This window comes from Schistosoma haematobium, chromosome ZW, assembly GCF_000699445.3.
Source record: "Schistosoma haematobium chromosome ZW, whole genome shotgun sequence".
NCBI classification, from domain to species: domain Eukaryota; kingdom Metazoa; phylum Platyhelminthes; class Trematoda; order Strigeidida; family Schistosomatidae; genus Schistosoma; species Schistosoma haematobium.
The window spans coordinates 27,566,907-27,585,706 of NC_067195.1; the positions used below are offsets into that span (position 1 = coordinate 27,566,907).

The following is an 18,800-nucleotide window of genomic DNA, read 5'->3' on the forward strand; positions in this document are numbered from 1 at the left end:
ATAATTAACAGTTTAAATTACCAACTGAGGTACCAATTGAGGTACTAAGGATTGATTTTCAGAACAAAAAAAGTTCATTAATGAAAAAACCTTAGTTCGTATATCACGTGACTAGATTAATCAAACTGATGTCCGTTATGTTTCTCTGAAGTCAGTATACCCTCACAGCTTAGTAATATCTATCTATTCCATGCGTCTATCGGGTCAATCACTGCTTGATTGCCCAAGTTAAAAACATCAATCTGCCATAATCAATTAGGTTGCTTCACAGGCAATTATTTGCACTGAATAATTGTTAAACCAGGTTTTCGTTTAAAGCGTCTAGTTTCCTATAACAAAATAACATTGTTCATGTACTGGATATCTTGTAGATATTGAGTGTCCTTCGTACGGTAGATGATCTTGCAGGTTATCTGAGAATCTACTGGGTCTGTTCATTTATGTACTGGTTTCCTCAATGGTTTGAATCATGCTTTAGAAAACCATGCTCATTCACTGCAATTTCAGAAAGATTGATATTTATGCATGATGGAGGGAAGTATTTTGTTAATAATGTCCGTGCGGATGATACCTCCAGACAGAAGCTGATACCAGTCCCACAAAACTGTTGGTAATCAATATACTCACTCTTCTAAATGTCAGTCGCGTTGAGATTGAAAAAAACAGCTCATAAGGTCATTAAAAAACCGTAAATCTGTGTCGGTATGTGATTGATAAGTAAATTGTAAATGATATATTTTTATGATGGTCTAATGGTTATCAGAAGCATACTTCGTAGGGACAGTTTACATATATCTAAGTGCTCACTTAATCTGTTAAATCACACAAATAATTCCCACAAATTACTGAACGGAAACCTAGGTTTTTTAATCCTTATTGCGAGATAATTATTGTGAATAATTAGCTGATCTTGAACACAGACATACACTTAAGTTTCTTCCTATCGTCGTGTTTACGCAATAAGATTTTCTAATCAAATGCGTCTGCATTCCATTTTATTAAAATGTGAATTTCAAACAATGAACACGCTTCTCTATTGATAATAAAACGCGTCAAGCAGAAAAAGTATTTTATAAATAGTTGAATAATGATAATTGACGTAAGCGGCGTTTGTGTACTAATTAATAAAAACAGATACATATACGTTTGTACGTTCAGTCTGACGATTTTAAATTAGAATTAGAAACAGAGGTTGCATAGAATTTATCCGAATTATTTTTCTCTTCTGATGTAAATGATTGCGATATAGATGACATTGAGCCTTCTGGTTTCTGATCTGTGATTGGATGTAGTTTATTGAAATTCGACACAAAAATGCGTGCCAGTGGTGAAGGTCCTTTAGTTAATTTTGATATTGCCACAGTTCCCGATAGACTGGAATTGTTGTCTCTGTGTTCAACCTTCTCAAACGGATTTTTTTGAACATTAAACGACTAGAAAATTTGAATTGTCAAAAATAAATGGAAAAATGTTTAAATAACAAATGATCACATGGTATTTTTATGAGATCAATGACAAAGTCATTAGAAATATGAATTGTTGTTAACTCCGGAAAAGTCGAATTCGCAACTGTATACGCTTCATTCATCTATGGTTCTTATTGTGAGCCACCATTCAAAGCAAAAATTCATTATACATAGGACTGAATCGGAAAAACAAGCTAGGTTTAGTGCTGAATATCAGTAGTTGGAAATAATAATATAGGTGAGGAAATTACATTAATTAGGTTTGATATGAATTAATCAATGGGAAGCTTAAGTGACTACAAAAAAAGGTCCGCATATTTTAAATTCATTCTGTAATTATGGCTTATTTACAAATGACGTATGTTGACAATAATTTGAACGTTATTTATAAGAATGTAAATCCTACCGGTTTCTTTGACTGACCACCATTTTAGTTTTTAGTATGCAGGATTCATGTGAACACAATTTTGTGATACAACTTCGAATCCGTTAGCTAAGAATAGAAACAAAGATGAAAAACATGATCTCCTAGGCGGTCATCCATATGTTTCACACTTATGGAAATGATGAGCGGCAAACTTAGTAATAATCTTTATTATTTTCTTAAACATATGATGAAGAGTCTACTTTCAACTATTACTGATGAATGCTATAATTTCTCAAATCCGGTAATAAATTTCTATTATTATTGCCCTAGTCACGTTATCTCCAACGTCTATTTTGAACAGCTAGTATATAATCTATTAAAATGGATGTTTGTTTCATTTTGAAATCAAATCAAATATTTTGTTTCAGAACAAATAAATGCAAGAAGAAAAGTTGAGCGAAGAAATATTTCTTTACAATTAGTTCTTCATCAAGGGTCTACATTAATATATATATGTTTTATAAGTGAGTAGAAAGTCGGCATATTTGCATCCCTTGCGGATTGCCTTAAGTCACAAGCTTTATAAGTATTTTTTTGTTGTTTGTGAAATTGATGATAAATAATTAGTAGGGCGGGTTCAGTGAAAACTAGATAACATAATTAGTAGACAGGTCAGGTAATACTAGGATTAGAAATTAAAATGTTATGAAATCGAAGTTCGGAAATTTTTTTAAAAAAAGGGAAAGAAATGTCTCGAAATACGTAATGGCTTCTTCTATATGTAAGAGTCGGATCTTAGAACCACAGGGTAAATTCGGTGAGATTTCATAAACAACTTCAAACGCAGAAGTTTTATCCATGTGGTGACCAGTATCGACTGGATGCGCCAAGATAGAGCTCCTTATTACTTTCTTTTGTCATTTGGTCAACCACAAAGAGTGACGTTCAGAAATAGGATGATTCATTTGTCAAGTTATGTCTATGATGATCCCACAGCGACACAGTCATATTGTCTGTGAAGTTCTTTATTAAACAAAAAATATACATTCATAATACATCTGAGTATTAACTCTTTCAAAGAGAGGAGACCGGGATGCTAATTTCCACCTCTCGATTTTGTAACTCACTACATATGAAATTAACTGTTTTTATAAGAGCCACGTTTGTAAATACAGAGAATGGATCAAGTGATATCATGAATTTCTGAGCGAAGTGGTAAGTCAGTTTTATGTACTTTTGGTAGGCCGTGAAGTTTAGGTGTCACCGTATCTGTGGGCTTAAGTGCTTTGTTTAAGTTTTGGGCGACCATACCAGTTTGTTTCAGACCATTTAATGATTAAGTCAACTGTCGTTCAGTCTTTTCTGCGGGATCGTTCTTAGAAGATAATTTCTGAAATTTGCTATGATCACTGAATATTTTATTCATCTTTTTCATGTGAACTATTTTATCTATCAGAACTGTTCCTGATCATTTATCATGTCTGGTGAGCACTAGGTTTTTAATAGTTCTTAGTTTATGTAGAGAACCTTTGTGCCTTTTGGTTTAATAATTGACTGACTATGAAAATTCACTTTAGTTCTAATCTTAATTTTCTAGACGTTATGTAACAGTCTGATTGTCATTTTGTTAGACCGACTCACCACCATTTAGTTTGTATCGACTTTCTACTCACTTATAAAACATATATATATTAATGTAGACCCTTGATGAAGAACTAATTGTAAAGAAATATTTCTTCGCTCAACTTTTCTTCTTGCATTTATTTGTTCTGAAACAAAATATTTGATTTGATTTCAAAATGAAACAAACATCCATTTTAATAGATTATATACTAGCTGTTTAAAATTTATTACCGGACTTGAGAAATTTTAGCATTCATCAGTAATAGTTGAAAGAAGACTCTTCATTATACTCAAAGCAATTGATGGTAAAGCGAACTTATTGCCCTTTTTACTGATAACTTTAATTAACATGCGTCTTTTTGGTGGTCGCCCTTATTAGCGTCCGCCCTTTTGAATAGATAGCTCCCGGTATATGGCCATACCAGGAATCTTTTATAAAAAAGGGGGACTTTGTGAAAACAATAAATAAGGAACAACAAACTATGAAGGCTACTTTTTAGGACATTAATGATTAATTCTTGATCTGTAATTAGTGAATTCCATATTTCTTTAATCATAAGCTTTCGTTTAATTTACCAACTATTATTATATTCTCTATTTCACATTTATTGAGATTTAAGCGTGATTGTATCCTATTTTTGTGTGTTGAATTACCTAATTTGGGATAGACTGTATTTTCAGATTTATTGTGTTGCGATCCAGGTGTTTAGTCGAACATTGATTGATGAGAATATAAAAAACCATCAACTGATGTGGTTAAGGAATGCGTTGCTCAAGTTTAGTTACCGCCTACGAAGATATAAGATGCTGGTTGATGTAAGAGTAGGTTGGAAAATAAGTAAGCATAAATAGGTTGAGATATAACACCAACTCAGTCAGTTAGTGAAGAGCAATGTAGAGCCTGGCATAAATGTGGGGTAACCAAAAATCTCACACCACATCATGACGACGAGATGAGATTAAGATGAATGGCAGAGGAGTAGAAATAATCATAATAGCAATGACAGTGGAAAAGACTAAACACTGTTCGAGAATGTGGAATGAAAAGGTAGAAAGGAATATTAAAACTCCTGACCTACAGGAAGAGAAAGTGTATGTATATCTGCTACACTATGGCCGATTCTAAGCCACGTCACTCGACGTCTTCAACTACTGATCATGATAATAGTGTGGACCCCGAACAGGTAGTTTGAATTTATCAACATAGTGAAGACTAGTGGTTGATAAATTCATGGGATAATGTCACTTGGTTTTATTTCCTCAATTTTTATTCAAACCTACTACTTCTGCCTCACTAAACATCGCATGTTGAAGTAGATAGTGATCAGGTGCACTTAACACATGTTAGTCACTTTAGTAGACGAAAATTCACTATGCCATCAGATGATCCATGTTTACTGGTTTGGCCCCATCTGATACCTATGGATGTTAGGTTGAAATAGAGCGGTTGTATGGATTCTCCTTCTCTTTTTAAATCGTCAGGCATTATTAATAGCTCTTCGATCTCATTTCTTTTGTCTAAAAATTATCTCTCATGTTTAGGATTCTATTTCAGCATAAATCAGTTCCATCTACTTGCTATCTTGCTGATTTCCTTTCACTGTGTGAAAATCTGGACCAATACACATTCATGACTGTTTCTTTGCTGATGAGCACTAGTCGATAACCAAACAAACCCAGAAATAACACCTTCCGGATTCTGACTAGCAAAAATAATCTCGAAGTATTCAATAATAAAATAAATGTACTTACTTGGTGAACAGATATTTTAACCGAAGAACTATTTTTCTCATATAACGAATGGACCACAGTTGGTGTTCTATTAACAAAACGGGCACTACCATTCGCTGTTTGAGGAATCGAATAATCTTTATCACATTGGAGTTTGCTTTTCGACATATTCATTTCCATGAATTCAGGTTGTAATTCCACATCTTTCTTATGACCATTTGAGACCGAAGGAGATAATGAAAACTGTTTTGATACTTCATCATGTTTTTCAGTTATAGTACGAGTATTATCATTTCCTTTTGAATCATCAACACTAATATGCAGCTGTCTTTCTAATTCAATGAATAAGCCCTCTTTATCAAAACCACGGTAGCTATCCAAACTCAATTTTTTATTTTGGAATTCCAGATCAATACTACAGGCTAACTTTATTTGATGTAATAGATCACGTGAATTCAGTTGTGAACATGCCAAAGAATTATTTTTCACATCAGATACTAATGGATTGATCTGAACAAATTGAATATCATTATATTGGTTAAGTTCTGGTAAATTAGTGGGTTCTTTATATTTAGGACTGTCACTACACAACTGCAAGTAGAATGAAACAATAAGGTTTTACATAGGTTTCCAGAAAATGCTATTATTACAATGAAATTATTCCTCTTTCCTAGTGCATGTCATCTCCAAATAATTAACCTTAAACGGATTCATAAGGTGGATTGATAGCTCATCAAAAGACAGGTAATCAGATTTAAGTCGATAAATCACAACGTCTGGGACAAACCTGTTTTACTAGGAAATCGCAGATTACAGTGAATATTAAATTTCTATGTTTCAATTCTAATCCGAGTCACTATTGTGAAAGGTAAACAAATGAAAATGTTTAAAGAAACATCGTTTGTTAGATATGTCGTTAGAATTGCAAATCTCACAGACGTCTCAAACTAAATAGATGTCTAGATTAAGTCGATTCGTAACACCAAAGAACATTTATTAATAACCACAAAGTACCCTTACTGATAATATCATACATATGACCGACTTTGAAATGGATTTCTCAGTTTCAGCGCGACAACAATTGACCAGCAAAGTTAGTTTCAAACCACTTAACATTATAAACTGACTGAAATAGAAAACTGTGGATTATGTTTCAAATCGGAGGTTGAATGATATTGACCTTGCTGTGAGTCTTGTGCTCTATCTCTTATGGATTCTGGGGTATGGACTCCTGTGGCGATCTAAACTAGAATAAAACAGCTGTTCAGTGATCTCTTCCAAAATAAATGACCTATATCAATTAGTGACGAAAACCATCTTCGAAATCAGACAGATGCTGCCACAAAACACTTAAGTAAATATGATAAAAAGCAGAAATAGATTCTTAAATCGTATCCGCGCTACTGAGTAAATTCATATAGACTATTTCAGGTGTTTACTCAACTGTTGGGTTTAACATAGGCGGAAACAATATAAAATGATTGCATCGCAATGTTAACCATAAACGGAAATAATGCTTTTATAAAGAACAGGTTCACTGAGTCTTTTTTTACTAGAAAAAACAGTCAGTCAGCTACAACGTAGGACCAGGCACATATGTGCATCGGTCCAGGTTGCCATACCGCATCAGCACAACAAGATGAACACCAGATTCATAGCAGTGGTTAGGTCAAAGGTGGTAATATATAAGAGAAAGATTGCAATAAGGATATAGTACACAAAGAAAGAATTAGTTCTTAGAAAGAAAGATATGAAACGATTTTGATCTCTTAGTTTAAGAGAAGATAGAGAGTGTATACACCTACGCCATTGTGATCGATTCTGAGCCATGTCACCAAGAGTCTCCAACCATTGGTTACGAAAGTCATGCGGACCCCAACCAAGTAGTCTGTATCTACCAACATGGCTCAGACTAGAAGTTAGTGTCTTCTAGCACTGATGCCACGTTTTGGTTTGGCCTCCCGTAATTCTCTTCCAACCATCTCTAACACCCGTTAGCATTGCACGACGTGGTAATCGGTGTTCAGGCATACGTAACACGTGGCCCAACCATCTCAGTCGATGAAGATTCATAACCTCATCAACTGATTTACCATCATTTCCTAATACCCTGTGTCTAACCTCACTATTACTTACTCGGTGATCCCAGCAGATGCCAGCAATATTTCTAAGGCATCTGTGGTCAAATACTAGTAGCTTACGAGTGTCTTCTACTCTTAATGGCCATGTTTCGCTGCCGTAAAGTAAAACAGAACGGATTGCCGCGCAGTATACTCGTCCTTTTATTGATAGACGGATATCTCGCCTTCGCCTTAGGTGACGTAAGTTGGCAAAAGCCAAGCGAGCTTTTCGAATCCGTGCTGAGATTTCGTCAGACACCGACCCATTAGGGCTGATCAGACTTCCTAGGTAAGTGAAGTTGTCAACGCGTTCGACTACTTCACACCCTATCCTTAGTTCAGGTGTTGACGCAGACCAGTCCTGAAGCAACAACTTGCATTTAGAGGGAGAGAAGCGCATTTCAAACATTCTGGCATTGTTGCTTGGTGCTTGGTTTCGGGAGACCAGGAATAATATTTTGTGAACTCAAATCATTAGCATTGGTGGCGCGTTGTAATAAAGTTTTGAGGGAAGGGTTAGTCTTGGGGGCAGGAGAATTATCAGTAGGCGAGGAAGGGATTTGATTATGGACAAAATTATATTTGGTACTGTTAGAGGCGTTAAAGCAGTTCCCACTTTCCAGCTGCCCACACTGTGAGAGGACATTTCTCTCTGAGGGACCGAAGAAAGAAGCTGGGGTTAGTGGTGGAACGTGACTGAAGATCATTCCTCGAAACAATTATCATCGTCTTTTTAACAAGTGATACAGCAAAACAACAGATATTGAGTAAAAATGTGGTTACAAATGAGGTGTGACAAGTTAGGAAAAAAATGTGGTTTTTATTTTGTTGTTACAAAAATCACTGAATATATGTCACCATATACTAAACAAGGGCTATGGTGATTAATATACTGTTCCATCCATAAAGGCTTTCAATATATAGATCATTTGAACCATCTTATGAACTAACAAGTATATTTAAGCAAGAAAACTGGCTGTCGCCCTCCTCTTTGCATGAAAGACTAATGTGACTTTTTATTGTTGAGTTTCCCTAATAAACAATTACTACCAATTTTTTCGCAAACTACTACAACGTTATCGATTTACCGCTCTTATTAAGTTTTACTTTTCCTAGTAATTCTTCTGAGAAATCTTTAACATATGGCATAAAGAGATCAGCAAGTAGTGGTCCAAAAGGTCGAGTTATAGTGACATTACCAATCTGTCGATAGTATTCAACTTCAACTAATAAATCTTTGGGGATTGTTAGAGAATAAGGAATGGAAAATTACTCAATTAGATACTGGTCATATAGGATATTAACGCTCTTTCTCAGTGGTACACTTTTAAAAACACATTCAAATAGGAAGGATGCTTTGTCTTTTCCTTGATATTAATGTCACATAATTAATAGATCAACTGAAATAAATCCCTCAGAGAGTGCCTACATAAATGCTATTGAATAGGATTGAGAAGCTCCGTTAAACATTTTGTGATATTATGTATAGGTGACCAACACACTGATAAAATTGAATGTAAAGACATGTCGGTTTTGTGAATTTCAGGTAATGCATTTAATTGCTGTTAAAAATTGACTTATTTATTCTTGCATCCGTTTTATAGTCGATCACTTTGAAAATATTTTTAGGTTCTACCGTCGAAGTAAATTTAAGAGTCGAGTGATAGAATGGTTTATTTCTTTTAATACTGAGTAATTAAACAACTCGAAAATTTAAGTGATAAAGGAAGTCAAAACTCGAGATTTAGCTTTTCATTCTACATATGATTTTCATTAATATCGTTTTAAATTCAGCTTGGATAATTCAATTGAGATATTCTTAATTATTCATAAAAAGATCTAAAAATTTAGTTATAAATTGGGTAATCACTTGCGAATTATTTACAAATCGAAAGATCTGTGTTAATATTTACCATAACTCAGTTATATCTCTTACTTACTTAACTTTCTAATAGTTTTCAAAATGGGTTGTGATTAGAAAGTGTTACTTACTAGCAGATCTTAGAATGGTGGATAGTTTTTAATCAGATTTATCACTGATTTTCACTAATCATACTAGATTGATGGAGAACGCTTAATCCCTTACTAGTAGAGAGCTCGGACAGTTTGCTTGAACTAACGGCATCTTTTTGTCAAAAACCCTAATTTTTTATTCTTGCCAGACTAGTTTATTAGAGAAACTCGAGTGATAACACTAAGATGGTTTAGAAATTATGGAATGATCTCAATCAAAACCCTAATAATCTCCACAACCCCTATACTAGTAATCAACATGTGCTCACTAGTGACTAGCTTCGTGAGGGAATTATCGGAGTTCTATTGAGAAGCCGTGATCAGTGGAGCTAATCCATGTTGGGTAGAGACAGGCATCTACCTCAGTACAATGGAAGTTGGTCGCGCAATTTCGTGGATTGGTTGATGTTAGACACTATCGCCATTGGATGCAAGTTAGTGACCAACTTCGATTCATGTTCTTTAATAGTGTAAAACGTTAACATACCATCATATCATACAGGGAAGTTTGTGAGTACTAATATACAGACCTTGAACTATGACACTTAAACAGAATTCTATTGATCTATCATAAGCAGATATAATTCAAGAATGATGAATCAAGTTAAAAATCCTGCAAATTATCGGAACACTATCTGCTTTACTAACTTTAATATTAAATAGATTTGTTTTCCGAAAACAATATATGCACGTTTTTCAGGAATATATCTGCTTAAACGAGGGTTTAAGTCTCGAGAAGCTTAAGTACAAGTAGCCATATCACAAGGGTAGAGCAATGGTTTGAGTATTCTCATGACTTAAGACTGATTTATATTGTTTACATTTTTCTGCCGAGTACAGATCTGTGAAACTGTTGTGTTACACTTAACGGATCAACCTTGACAATAGAAAACTAAATATATCAAAAGATTCCGTAAATGATGAAGAGAACAAAGATTACTACCAAAGACTGGTATAAATATACAGTAATAAGGCATGCCTTAAGCTAAACATCAGCATTCTCTGTGTTGACTGAATCTCATGAACTTCTACCGTATTGTGTATTTTCCTAATACCGTAAAAAATCATTTTGTATTAATTAGTTACATTATGTATAGCTTAAGGGGAAGGATTTTAAATAGCGAATATTTACGATGATGCAATTGCTTATTGATGTAAATTAGTATTATAACGTATGAACTTTACCTTAAAATTTAATTTCGGAACTGAACTATATTTTGTACATTGTAAACGAATAATCAACTGAGTAGTAACAAATTTTAGGAGAAACTTACGTTATTTTCAAAAATGTTGGACACCGTACATGTATTTTCGGTTTTTAATGTTAATTGTTGGTTGATTAATTCATTTGAATTTTCACCTAAATCGTCTAGGCTACCTGCTGTGAACGTATTGTTGATGTGTTGATTAGACAGTTTTCTCAAACGTTCTCTCTCCTCTCTAGCTAATCGAACTCTTTCTTTTCTAGCTGCGCGTTCTTCTGTTTGTTGTCTTATTTGTCTATCTACATCAGCACCAACCCGTGATTGAATATTTATCAAATCTGACTGAATATAAGCAAGAAGCCATTTCAAACCTTCACGAATCGCTTTATCCAACTTTTGATTAGGTAGTAATAAAGCACAACAATGCTCCTAAAAGTAAAAACATTCAAGTTAAGCAATCCAGTTCATCATGTGAGAGTGAATATCAAAAAGCGTTACGTGTATGGAAAGTTCTACACTCTGGTGTCCATACAGGGATCTGCCTGTCTGTACATTGAATATAAATTATGGTCCCCTATTGCTGATCATTAACAGCTTAAGTTTTATACCTATAGAAAGACAAAGACAAATTAATTTTCTGGGGTTTCATGTTTACATTTCTGACGAGGTCCGTCGAACAATGTCAACCTGTTGAATATATAAAGAAACTTGATGAGGTTCGGAGTTCAAAGGGCTTTTCTATGTTTATTTTATTGAGATTACGAACTGATCTAAGTTAGGGAGTCATTAAACACCTGGAAGTATTGAAAGCCCTCTTCGTTCTGTCATGAGACTCCCCAAAAGTGTGGGACCACAACCACGCGACCAGGAATGAAACTCAGGAACCTAGGTTTAGCGCGTGGACGCTTAACGTTATCAGCAGATTTATAGGGAACAATGGAACGAGCGTCATGTAAAAAAGGAGTTTACCATATCACATTCAATATGAGCCATTAGGAGGCACTTGCGTTTATTAGGGCCATATGTATGTATGTACATATATTCCGATTGTTAGAGTGACTGGCAACATTCTTTCTGGCCAAAGTTACCAAGTAGTTGTAACGGGGTAAGCATAAAGGAGAGGTGAACCTTTGGAATAGTCCTACCTGAAGTTTATATATTTGTTGCACAATTACTAAACACTTGAATTGTTCCTTCTTTATGTTTTTCTACTTGTAGGCCTTCGTTAGCCCAAGAATTACTATTGGATGTCCAAACTTTCTTAAGTTACTGCTAACTCATCACCAATCTATTACCCAGGTCTCGTCCACTTGTCGTGTAGTTAGGCCTGTATTGCAATTCCTTAATTACGTTGAACGTGGTCACGATTTTTTTGTGGTTGTATGAGTCATAAATTTGAACTATGTGTTTAGAAGTTATCTACATGATATATTGTGTTCTATCCTGGCTATTGGACAAGAGAGTATGGGAGAACTGCGTTCTGAACCAATGGTCGTTAAGTACTGACCTCAGCTATCGAGCTATCATCGTTTCATTGGTTAGCAGGTCTTTGGTACTACGTAAGCAATCTAGGAGGAATAATCAATGGTCGGACTAGGTTATACAACTGCTCTCTTTTAATGACTGGGCGACCACACGAGTCCCAACATAACATCAAGCCTGGTTTTTCCATGAAGTCAGAAGTAAAATAGAAATAAGATTTACATGTACATAAAATGATCAAATGTAAACCAGTCGATTATAGCTTACCAAGCGACAAGGGCATTTATATTCATTGACAAGATCATCCAGCTGGAGTGCTGCTATCAGCTCCGACTCATCTAACGCACCTTTAATATCTCGCTTGTTTGCTAGTCTAAAGTGATAAGCACAACCCGTTACCTTGTGTAACCATCTCACAACTTACAAAAGAATCGGTTTACCGGATATACAAGGATGGGAAAGAACATTGACTAATGCTTCGTGACATTCTTCTAATCTCTCTGGCGTACTTGAATCAACCACGAATATAACACCATAGACTTCAGCAAAATATGTTTCCCAAATATCACGTATTGTACGACCACCACCCAAATCATAAAGGTTGATATTAAAGCTGTCGATAGCAAATTCAATACGATCAAAGCCGATAGTTGGAGCAACTAAGTCACTGGAGACTTAGGTATGAATAAAAATAAAATTTTTGGAAACGTGATCACAACATACCACCCTTTATGCTGAGAGATATTGTTGTCTTTCCAGAATTATCCAATCCCAGGATGGCAAGAAATATTTCTCTATATTCAGAATTAAAAAAATCGAACTATTATCAAAGCTCTAACGGATTATAGTATGGAATATCTTGGTAAATGGGATGTTACTAGTATCTAGCCATCACCCACTATGATACTACTAGGTATGTATTAGTAGACAATTTACTGACTGGTGAACTACGAATAAAATATGTAGACATACATACTGACAAGAATGCATGAATCTGGAAGGGGTACAATATATATAAATTAATTACGCCTACAAAAACAAGCAGTGTTATTAACACTATTAATAACGACAAATTTAATGGTCAGACTTATGGTGACAAAAATAGATTGAAGAGTTGTAATAGGAATTATTACAGCACTGTCATTTCTTGTTAGCTGCAAAATTTTTGAAGGCTGTGTGTTAAAAATAAACATAAAACCGAAGTTGGATACTTTATTTGGTTAAATTTATATAAGAAGCCTTATAATTATAGGAAATCGATTGTCTCCATGTTATACATTAGTCATATTAATCTCAAAAGTGTTTCAGGTTTTGTGGTTACTAACAGATTCTTCTCTACCTAGTTATTATTAATACCTTCAGTGTTTATCCTTGGAACACGCACCGACGTTGTTGTTTAATAAAAAAATTGAATACAAGCAAGGTTCACTACCAACAAATATATATAACCATATATGACATTTAACATAGGCTTTACTTATGTTTTTTGTATATAGGTTATTCTTTTTTGCTATATAAAACGATTCATCTTTGCTGGATAGTCATTTGTAAGTGGTCTTCCCGAGGCCACATTAACTTAATCGATCGATCGCAATCCACATTATTATTTTTCTGTGATAACAATATCTTAGCATATACATAATTGTAGAAAGACACCGCACCAGAAGAGAGCAGATTATGAATAAAACTGACCAGAAGTGAGCTAATCTGAATGCATACTTGTATTTTAGGAAATAACGTTCAAAACAGAACTCATTCAGCTGTCTAAATAACTTGGAAAACTTGGCTGCGCGAATTTCCCAGCACTGTGAATAAAAATGACGATCAAAATAGACGTACGCTACAACTCACAGAACGACTGCAGTCATTCCATACACATAACGTTACTAATGTTCATGATTGAGTTGGTAATTACTGTTTTCATCAGTAAACGATGAATGTCACAATCTAAATTATCTGTATTTCAGAATTCTGGATGTCTACCTCGCTTAAAGCACTATCTGTGCTCATGAAGCTTATTGATAAGCATGTCTTTTCATTTCCGGTGTAAATTTGATGGAAATCAATTTGTATTGTTACACGTATTAATAAAAAAAGACCCTAACTACATATAAAGTGACAATTCTTTGCGTTAATAAAGAGCGTTGCTTGATTGATAAATGGCAAACATCACTGGTGCGGGAAGTCCATTCTTCTAGAAAGCCTTATAACTATACTTTGAATTGTTTTTTCTATTTCAAAAAGGGATTTATTACAGAATGAAATGAATAACAATTGGTTGCTTCTATAAATCTATATTAACTAAGAATGATATCATTCTCAAAACATGGCAAGAGTTTTGTTTTGTTACTTACTCTTCAAATCCATATAAACCAATAAGTTTAACTATTTAAAACATTAACAAAAATGAGAGCTTCTCAATTAAGCCATTGAGCCAATGGAACATCAAACCATTGATCCATCTTGGTGAACTGTAAGAACACCATTTTAAGCTAACACGTTTTATTGTTTCAAAATACAACATTCTTAGAAAGTGAAGAAATGATTTATCTTTCAGTGGTGAGTATATTTCAAAGGGTAAGATTTTTAATGAGGTTAAACTTGAAGCTTGATAGACTTTATGATTGATGTGATAGATCTACAATATTGTAGAATATAGGATTACTACTCAGTACGACTGATATTTATTGAAAACATGTTAAAGGTGAGAAAGAAACAACCATCTTGAGTTACACCCATCAAATTTTACTCATGATTAAATGAATAGTGAAAAGTCTAATTGTTCGCACAGTGTATTTACGATGCCAAGAGAGTTTAGTGTTAATCACCGACTCGTTTTAAATCGGAAGGTCATTATTATATCTTCGAATTGCTACAGGCTTCAGGAATCGTTATAAGATAAAAAATAGTGTATAGATACACTGTATATTAAAAGTAATGAATGAACAATTCATTCTTAAATCCCTAAGTATGTTGGCATTCTAAAGTAACTAAATGTACCGCCATATGTGCAGCTGAGGGGAAAGAAGCGAAATACAGTGGATTTACCATATTTTGCAAGCGAAGTCGTCTTGATTTCTTTAAGAAACAGGTTATTTTTCTTCTGCTGTGATGAAACCTTAAAACGTAGAGTAGGGTTTATGGGCAAGGTCAATTGTTATTTGACTGAAAGTGTTGATACAAACTGAAAAACTACAGCACTATGTTAGGGGGAATTAATCGTAAAAAATTATTATTCAAGCACAACGTTTGAATAAATCACGTTTCTAATTTTTAGCCACAAAGCTGAAAAACACTTCCAACAATTTTAAAAAGCTGGTTATCTCAACTTTTAAAGCTTTGCATATTTTATCCGAAGCATTTATTAGACCACAAACACCCTGTAAATGCGGAGGGTGCTTTTATGAAAGGAAGTATCAAACTAACATATAACCTGAAGTATCAGTTAGTCGGTTATACGCAGCATAGACTTTGGCACGAAATGTGCATCAGTTCAAGTTGGCATACCGAATAACCACAGAGAGATGACACTATCAGGGAAAATCCCGGAATGGTAGATGCAGAAACAGTATCAACAATGGAATAAATTAGGCATGGACAATGCGACTAAGAAAGAAAAAATAAATTACAGGGATTCGAAACAGTACAGAAATATTCTAAAACTCAAGATCTAAGAGAAAACAAAGAGCGAATGCGACTATACCATCGCAACTGATTATGAGCCATGTTACTCAACGTCTTTTGGAAATAACTCGGTGAAACATTCAGAAACCATACATGCATGTACTTGACAAGGTATTACAAACTCCACCTAACTTGACATTTTAAGGAAAACTTTGATATAAGCAACTGATGTGGGGATAATTATTCTATGTGCGATGTCGTTTGTGTACCCAAACACGTAAAACAAGTGAACCACTAGGACTACGTTGGTTTTTTTTAGTTAGGCTTGATTATAAACTGATGAACAAACAACTTCTTCTGACATTTTCCTTCATGCCCATTGTTAAGGAAATCACCACTAGACTCATGTGTGTTGGAAAACAGAAGCACGGAGAGATTTAAAGCCGAAGACTAAGTGTACTTTAATGTAAAGGGGTGAGAACGCATATCTCTGAGGTTTCTCCATAAAAGTGTATATTATAATATCTCCTATATTCATTAGTCGTATAGTCAGCCAAAAATAAATACCGCGTTAAACACCTAAAGATCAAGTATACCATTTAGTCAGTTGAAGACTTTAAACTAAATTACTGTTGTTAACCACCTATTCAAATATTAATGTACCGAACTTTTTAACTACAGGAATCTTCAAAAGAAACAAGACATACTTATTGATTTATTTATTTCGATAATCCAGGTTTAAAATACTTTAACGCCGCATATACGAATATTGGCCGCACAGAATTGGTACTTTTCAATGTCGTTCTGCAAACCACTATCGACAAGAAATATCTTCTTGCATTTATGCGACAACTAATCTTTGTTATGTCAATAACCTGATAATTGAATAGGGTATATAACCTGTAATCTAACTCTAGGTTTTTATGTTATCAGCCAGTCAGTCAGTAACAACGTAGAACTTCGTACGTACGTCAGTTCGAGTTGCCATACCACATTAGCACAGAGATGCAGTTATCCATTCAAATCCCGTAGTGGTAGAGGTGGTTTTTAAGTTATGCAGAAAAACAGCTTAAAAACTTCTCAGATGATTTTGACCAATCTGACAGACATAATACCAAGGTACGACCTCCATTAGAAACATGGAAAAGAATAACCATTTATCCACAAAATCAAATAAGCTAGTGAATTTAGGGTCAAAATTTCATCAACCAATGTGTACTAGAGACCCTGTTTGTGAAATCAAGTAAAGAACAGTTGATAAAACGCTAATATTTGATAATAATCAATAAAAATTACTTTGTAGCAGAAACGCTGTATTTTTTATTTACTTGAAGCATACTAAATAACTGATTTCAATCAGTTCACATATTTTCATGTCTTGTGGCAATTTTAAGATCTGAGGAGCGATATAAAACGATGAGCAATTTATGAGGCAGAGTAATCGCATCGCCATATTATGGCAACCTTATGTATGGCCATCAAAAACCCATGCTTTTAAAAGTGTCACAGTACACATCTGAAATACATGATTAATATAATTTTTATCCCAAGATACTACGGTATGCGTATTTACAGGTCCCCCCCGAGCTCTTGAAGTTCAAAAAACCGTAGGTCAGTTTGTGAAGAATGCCTTCAAATTTATGTCCCCAATAACAATGACTACATGTCGTGAGTTCTAGATACATGCTCGCCTGAGGCGGTTGTGGGTAAGAATTAAATTGGATAGATGATTGCTGAATAAGGTTTGACGAGTGATGACATATCTGCTTGTGTATTTCCTTTGACCTCTAAAGTGATAGAATACCTATGTAATATCATGGGAGAGGCTTTCTATTCCTTATATCTGCCCATCAAATGGCGACCGGAACCTTGCACAATAGTAACACAAAGTACTGTAAACTCAGGTTTAATAAGACTCCTGTCAATATACTAAGTTTATTAGCACTATATTTTGTACTAAATCGTTGTAAATAGACATAAAGATTTAAAATCTAGAAGATGCAACCAGCTCCACAAATAAACTTCTGAGATACCTATTACATATTAGGAGACATCTATACGGAGATTTTGAAGTTTTATTAGTATGATTATAGAATTCAACATTAGGATGAAGTGAAGAATTAATACAGCTTCAAACACCAGTGAAAAAACTTTATTTTGAAAAATGATAGTATAAAATACAGCAACTTAAAATTACATTAATTTCGCTCAACAGTGACTATTGTGAGAGGTATGCTTTTTAGCAAAATGTAAAGTCACATAGAATGTATGGTAAACATTTATTCACTTCTATCAACAGATCAGCCTTTCAGAAATAAAAATAAAAAGTTGTATTCCATTGAAGACATGAAGTGTAGAACGTATCAATCAACTTTATTCCTATCTCGACTACTAAAAATGATATTAAAACGAATACACATCCCAGTATATTAAAAAAATCACATACTTGTTATTATTTTGTTTACGCCTAACAAACGTAAAACACGGAGACATGTTTATACATCCCAGACAACGGATACAAAAGCACTTTGAGTGATTCAAATTAGTTGCATTATTAATAATTTTAGCAGATGCCGAGTAGTGTGAATGATAAGCATTCGGTCAGGAACTAAAGAAGGACATATTACGGCCAGAATTGGAAGGCCTAAAGAGGGAAAAAGCAGATAATGTATCCTGGCAAGATTATCTATCTAGCGTAATATGCAAACAAATCAGATAAATGAGACCGAGTGTTACAAAGTAGTCGCACATTGTTATTTACGAAAAATGTCAAGGTAACATACAATAAAACAAACTACTTTCTGTGCACAGTAACTCTATGATAGTGTAAGTTCCAACTTAAAATGATCAACACTGAAATATACAAAGAAAGTTTTAATTATAATACCAATTTTCTGCTGTTCGAGGCAATCAAATTTCAGGTACAATTACGCAGAATATAATCGTAATTTGACACGGCAGAATCTTTTTCGTTAAGGTTCAGATACACTGAAAAGTTACGAGTCTTCAACTTTTTAAACCTAAAAATGAATCATTTCGGATTCTTTACCTGCGTTTAAAATGTCAAGTTGAAAGATCGATTAGTCTAGATCTTTTATGTTCAGCGGTTTGCGTATATTTCAAGCATGTTTGCCGTCGTATGTGACAGATTTAGTGCTTTGTTTCGAGC

At 34.3% G+C, this 18,800-nt stretch overlaps 1 protein-coding gene across 2 annotated transcripts; it reads right to left on the reverse strand.

Moving 5' to 3' along the window:
* Positions 1-526: 526 nt before the first annotated feature.
* ARL13B_1 (ADP-ribosylation factor-like protein 13B) lies at positions 527-18,545 on the reverse strand. Of its 2 annotated transcripts, XM_051210886.1 has the most exons (8): positions 18,415-18,545; positions 18,078-18,275; positions 12,731-12,801; positions 12,432-12,681; positions 12,275-12,380; positions 10,595-10,954; positions 5,209-5,778; positions 527-1,433 (listed from the first exon to the last, which is right to left on the reverse strand). In XM_051210886.1, exons 2-8 carry the CDS (start codon positions 18,122-18,124, stop codon positions 1,155-1,157), a joined length of 1,683 nt encoding a protein of 560 aa, XP_051070909.1. In that variant the 5' UTR covers positions 18,125-18,275; positions 18,415-18,545; the 3' UTR covers positions 527-1,154. The 2 variants fall into 2 exon arrangements, with proteins under 2 accessions (XP_051070909.1, XP_051070910.1); XM_051210887.1 differs by lacking the exon at positions 18,415-18,545 and having other exon boundaries at positions 1,011-1,433; positions 12,275-12,681; positions 18,078-18,390.
* Positions 18,546-18,800: the final 255 nt, after the last annotated feature.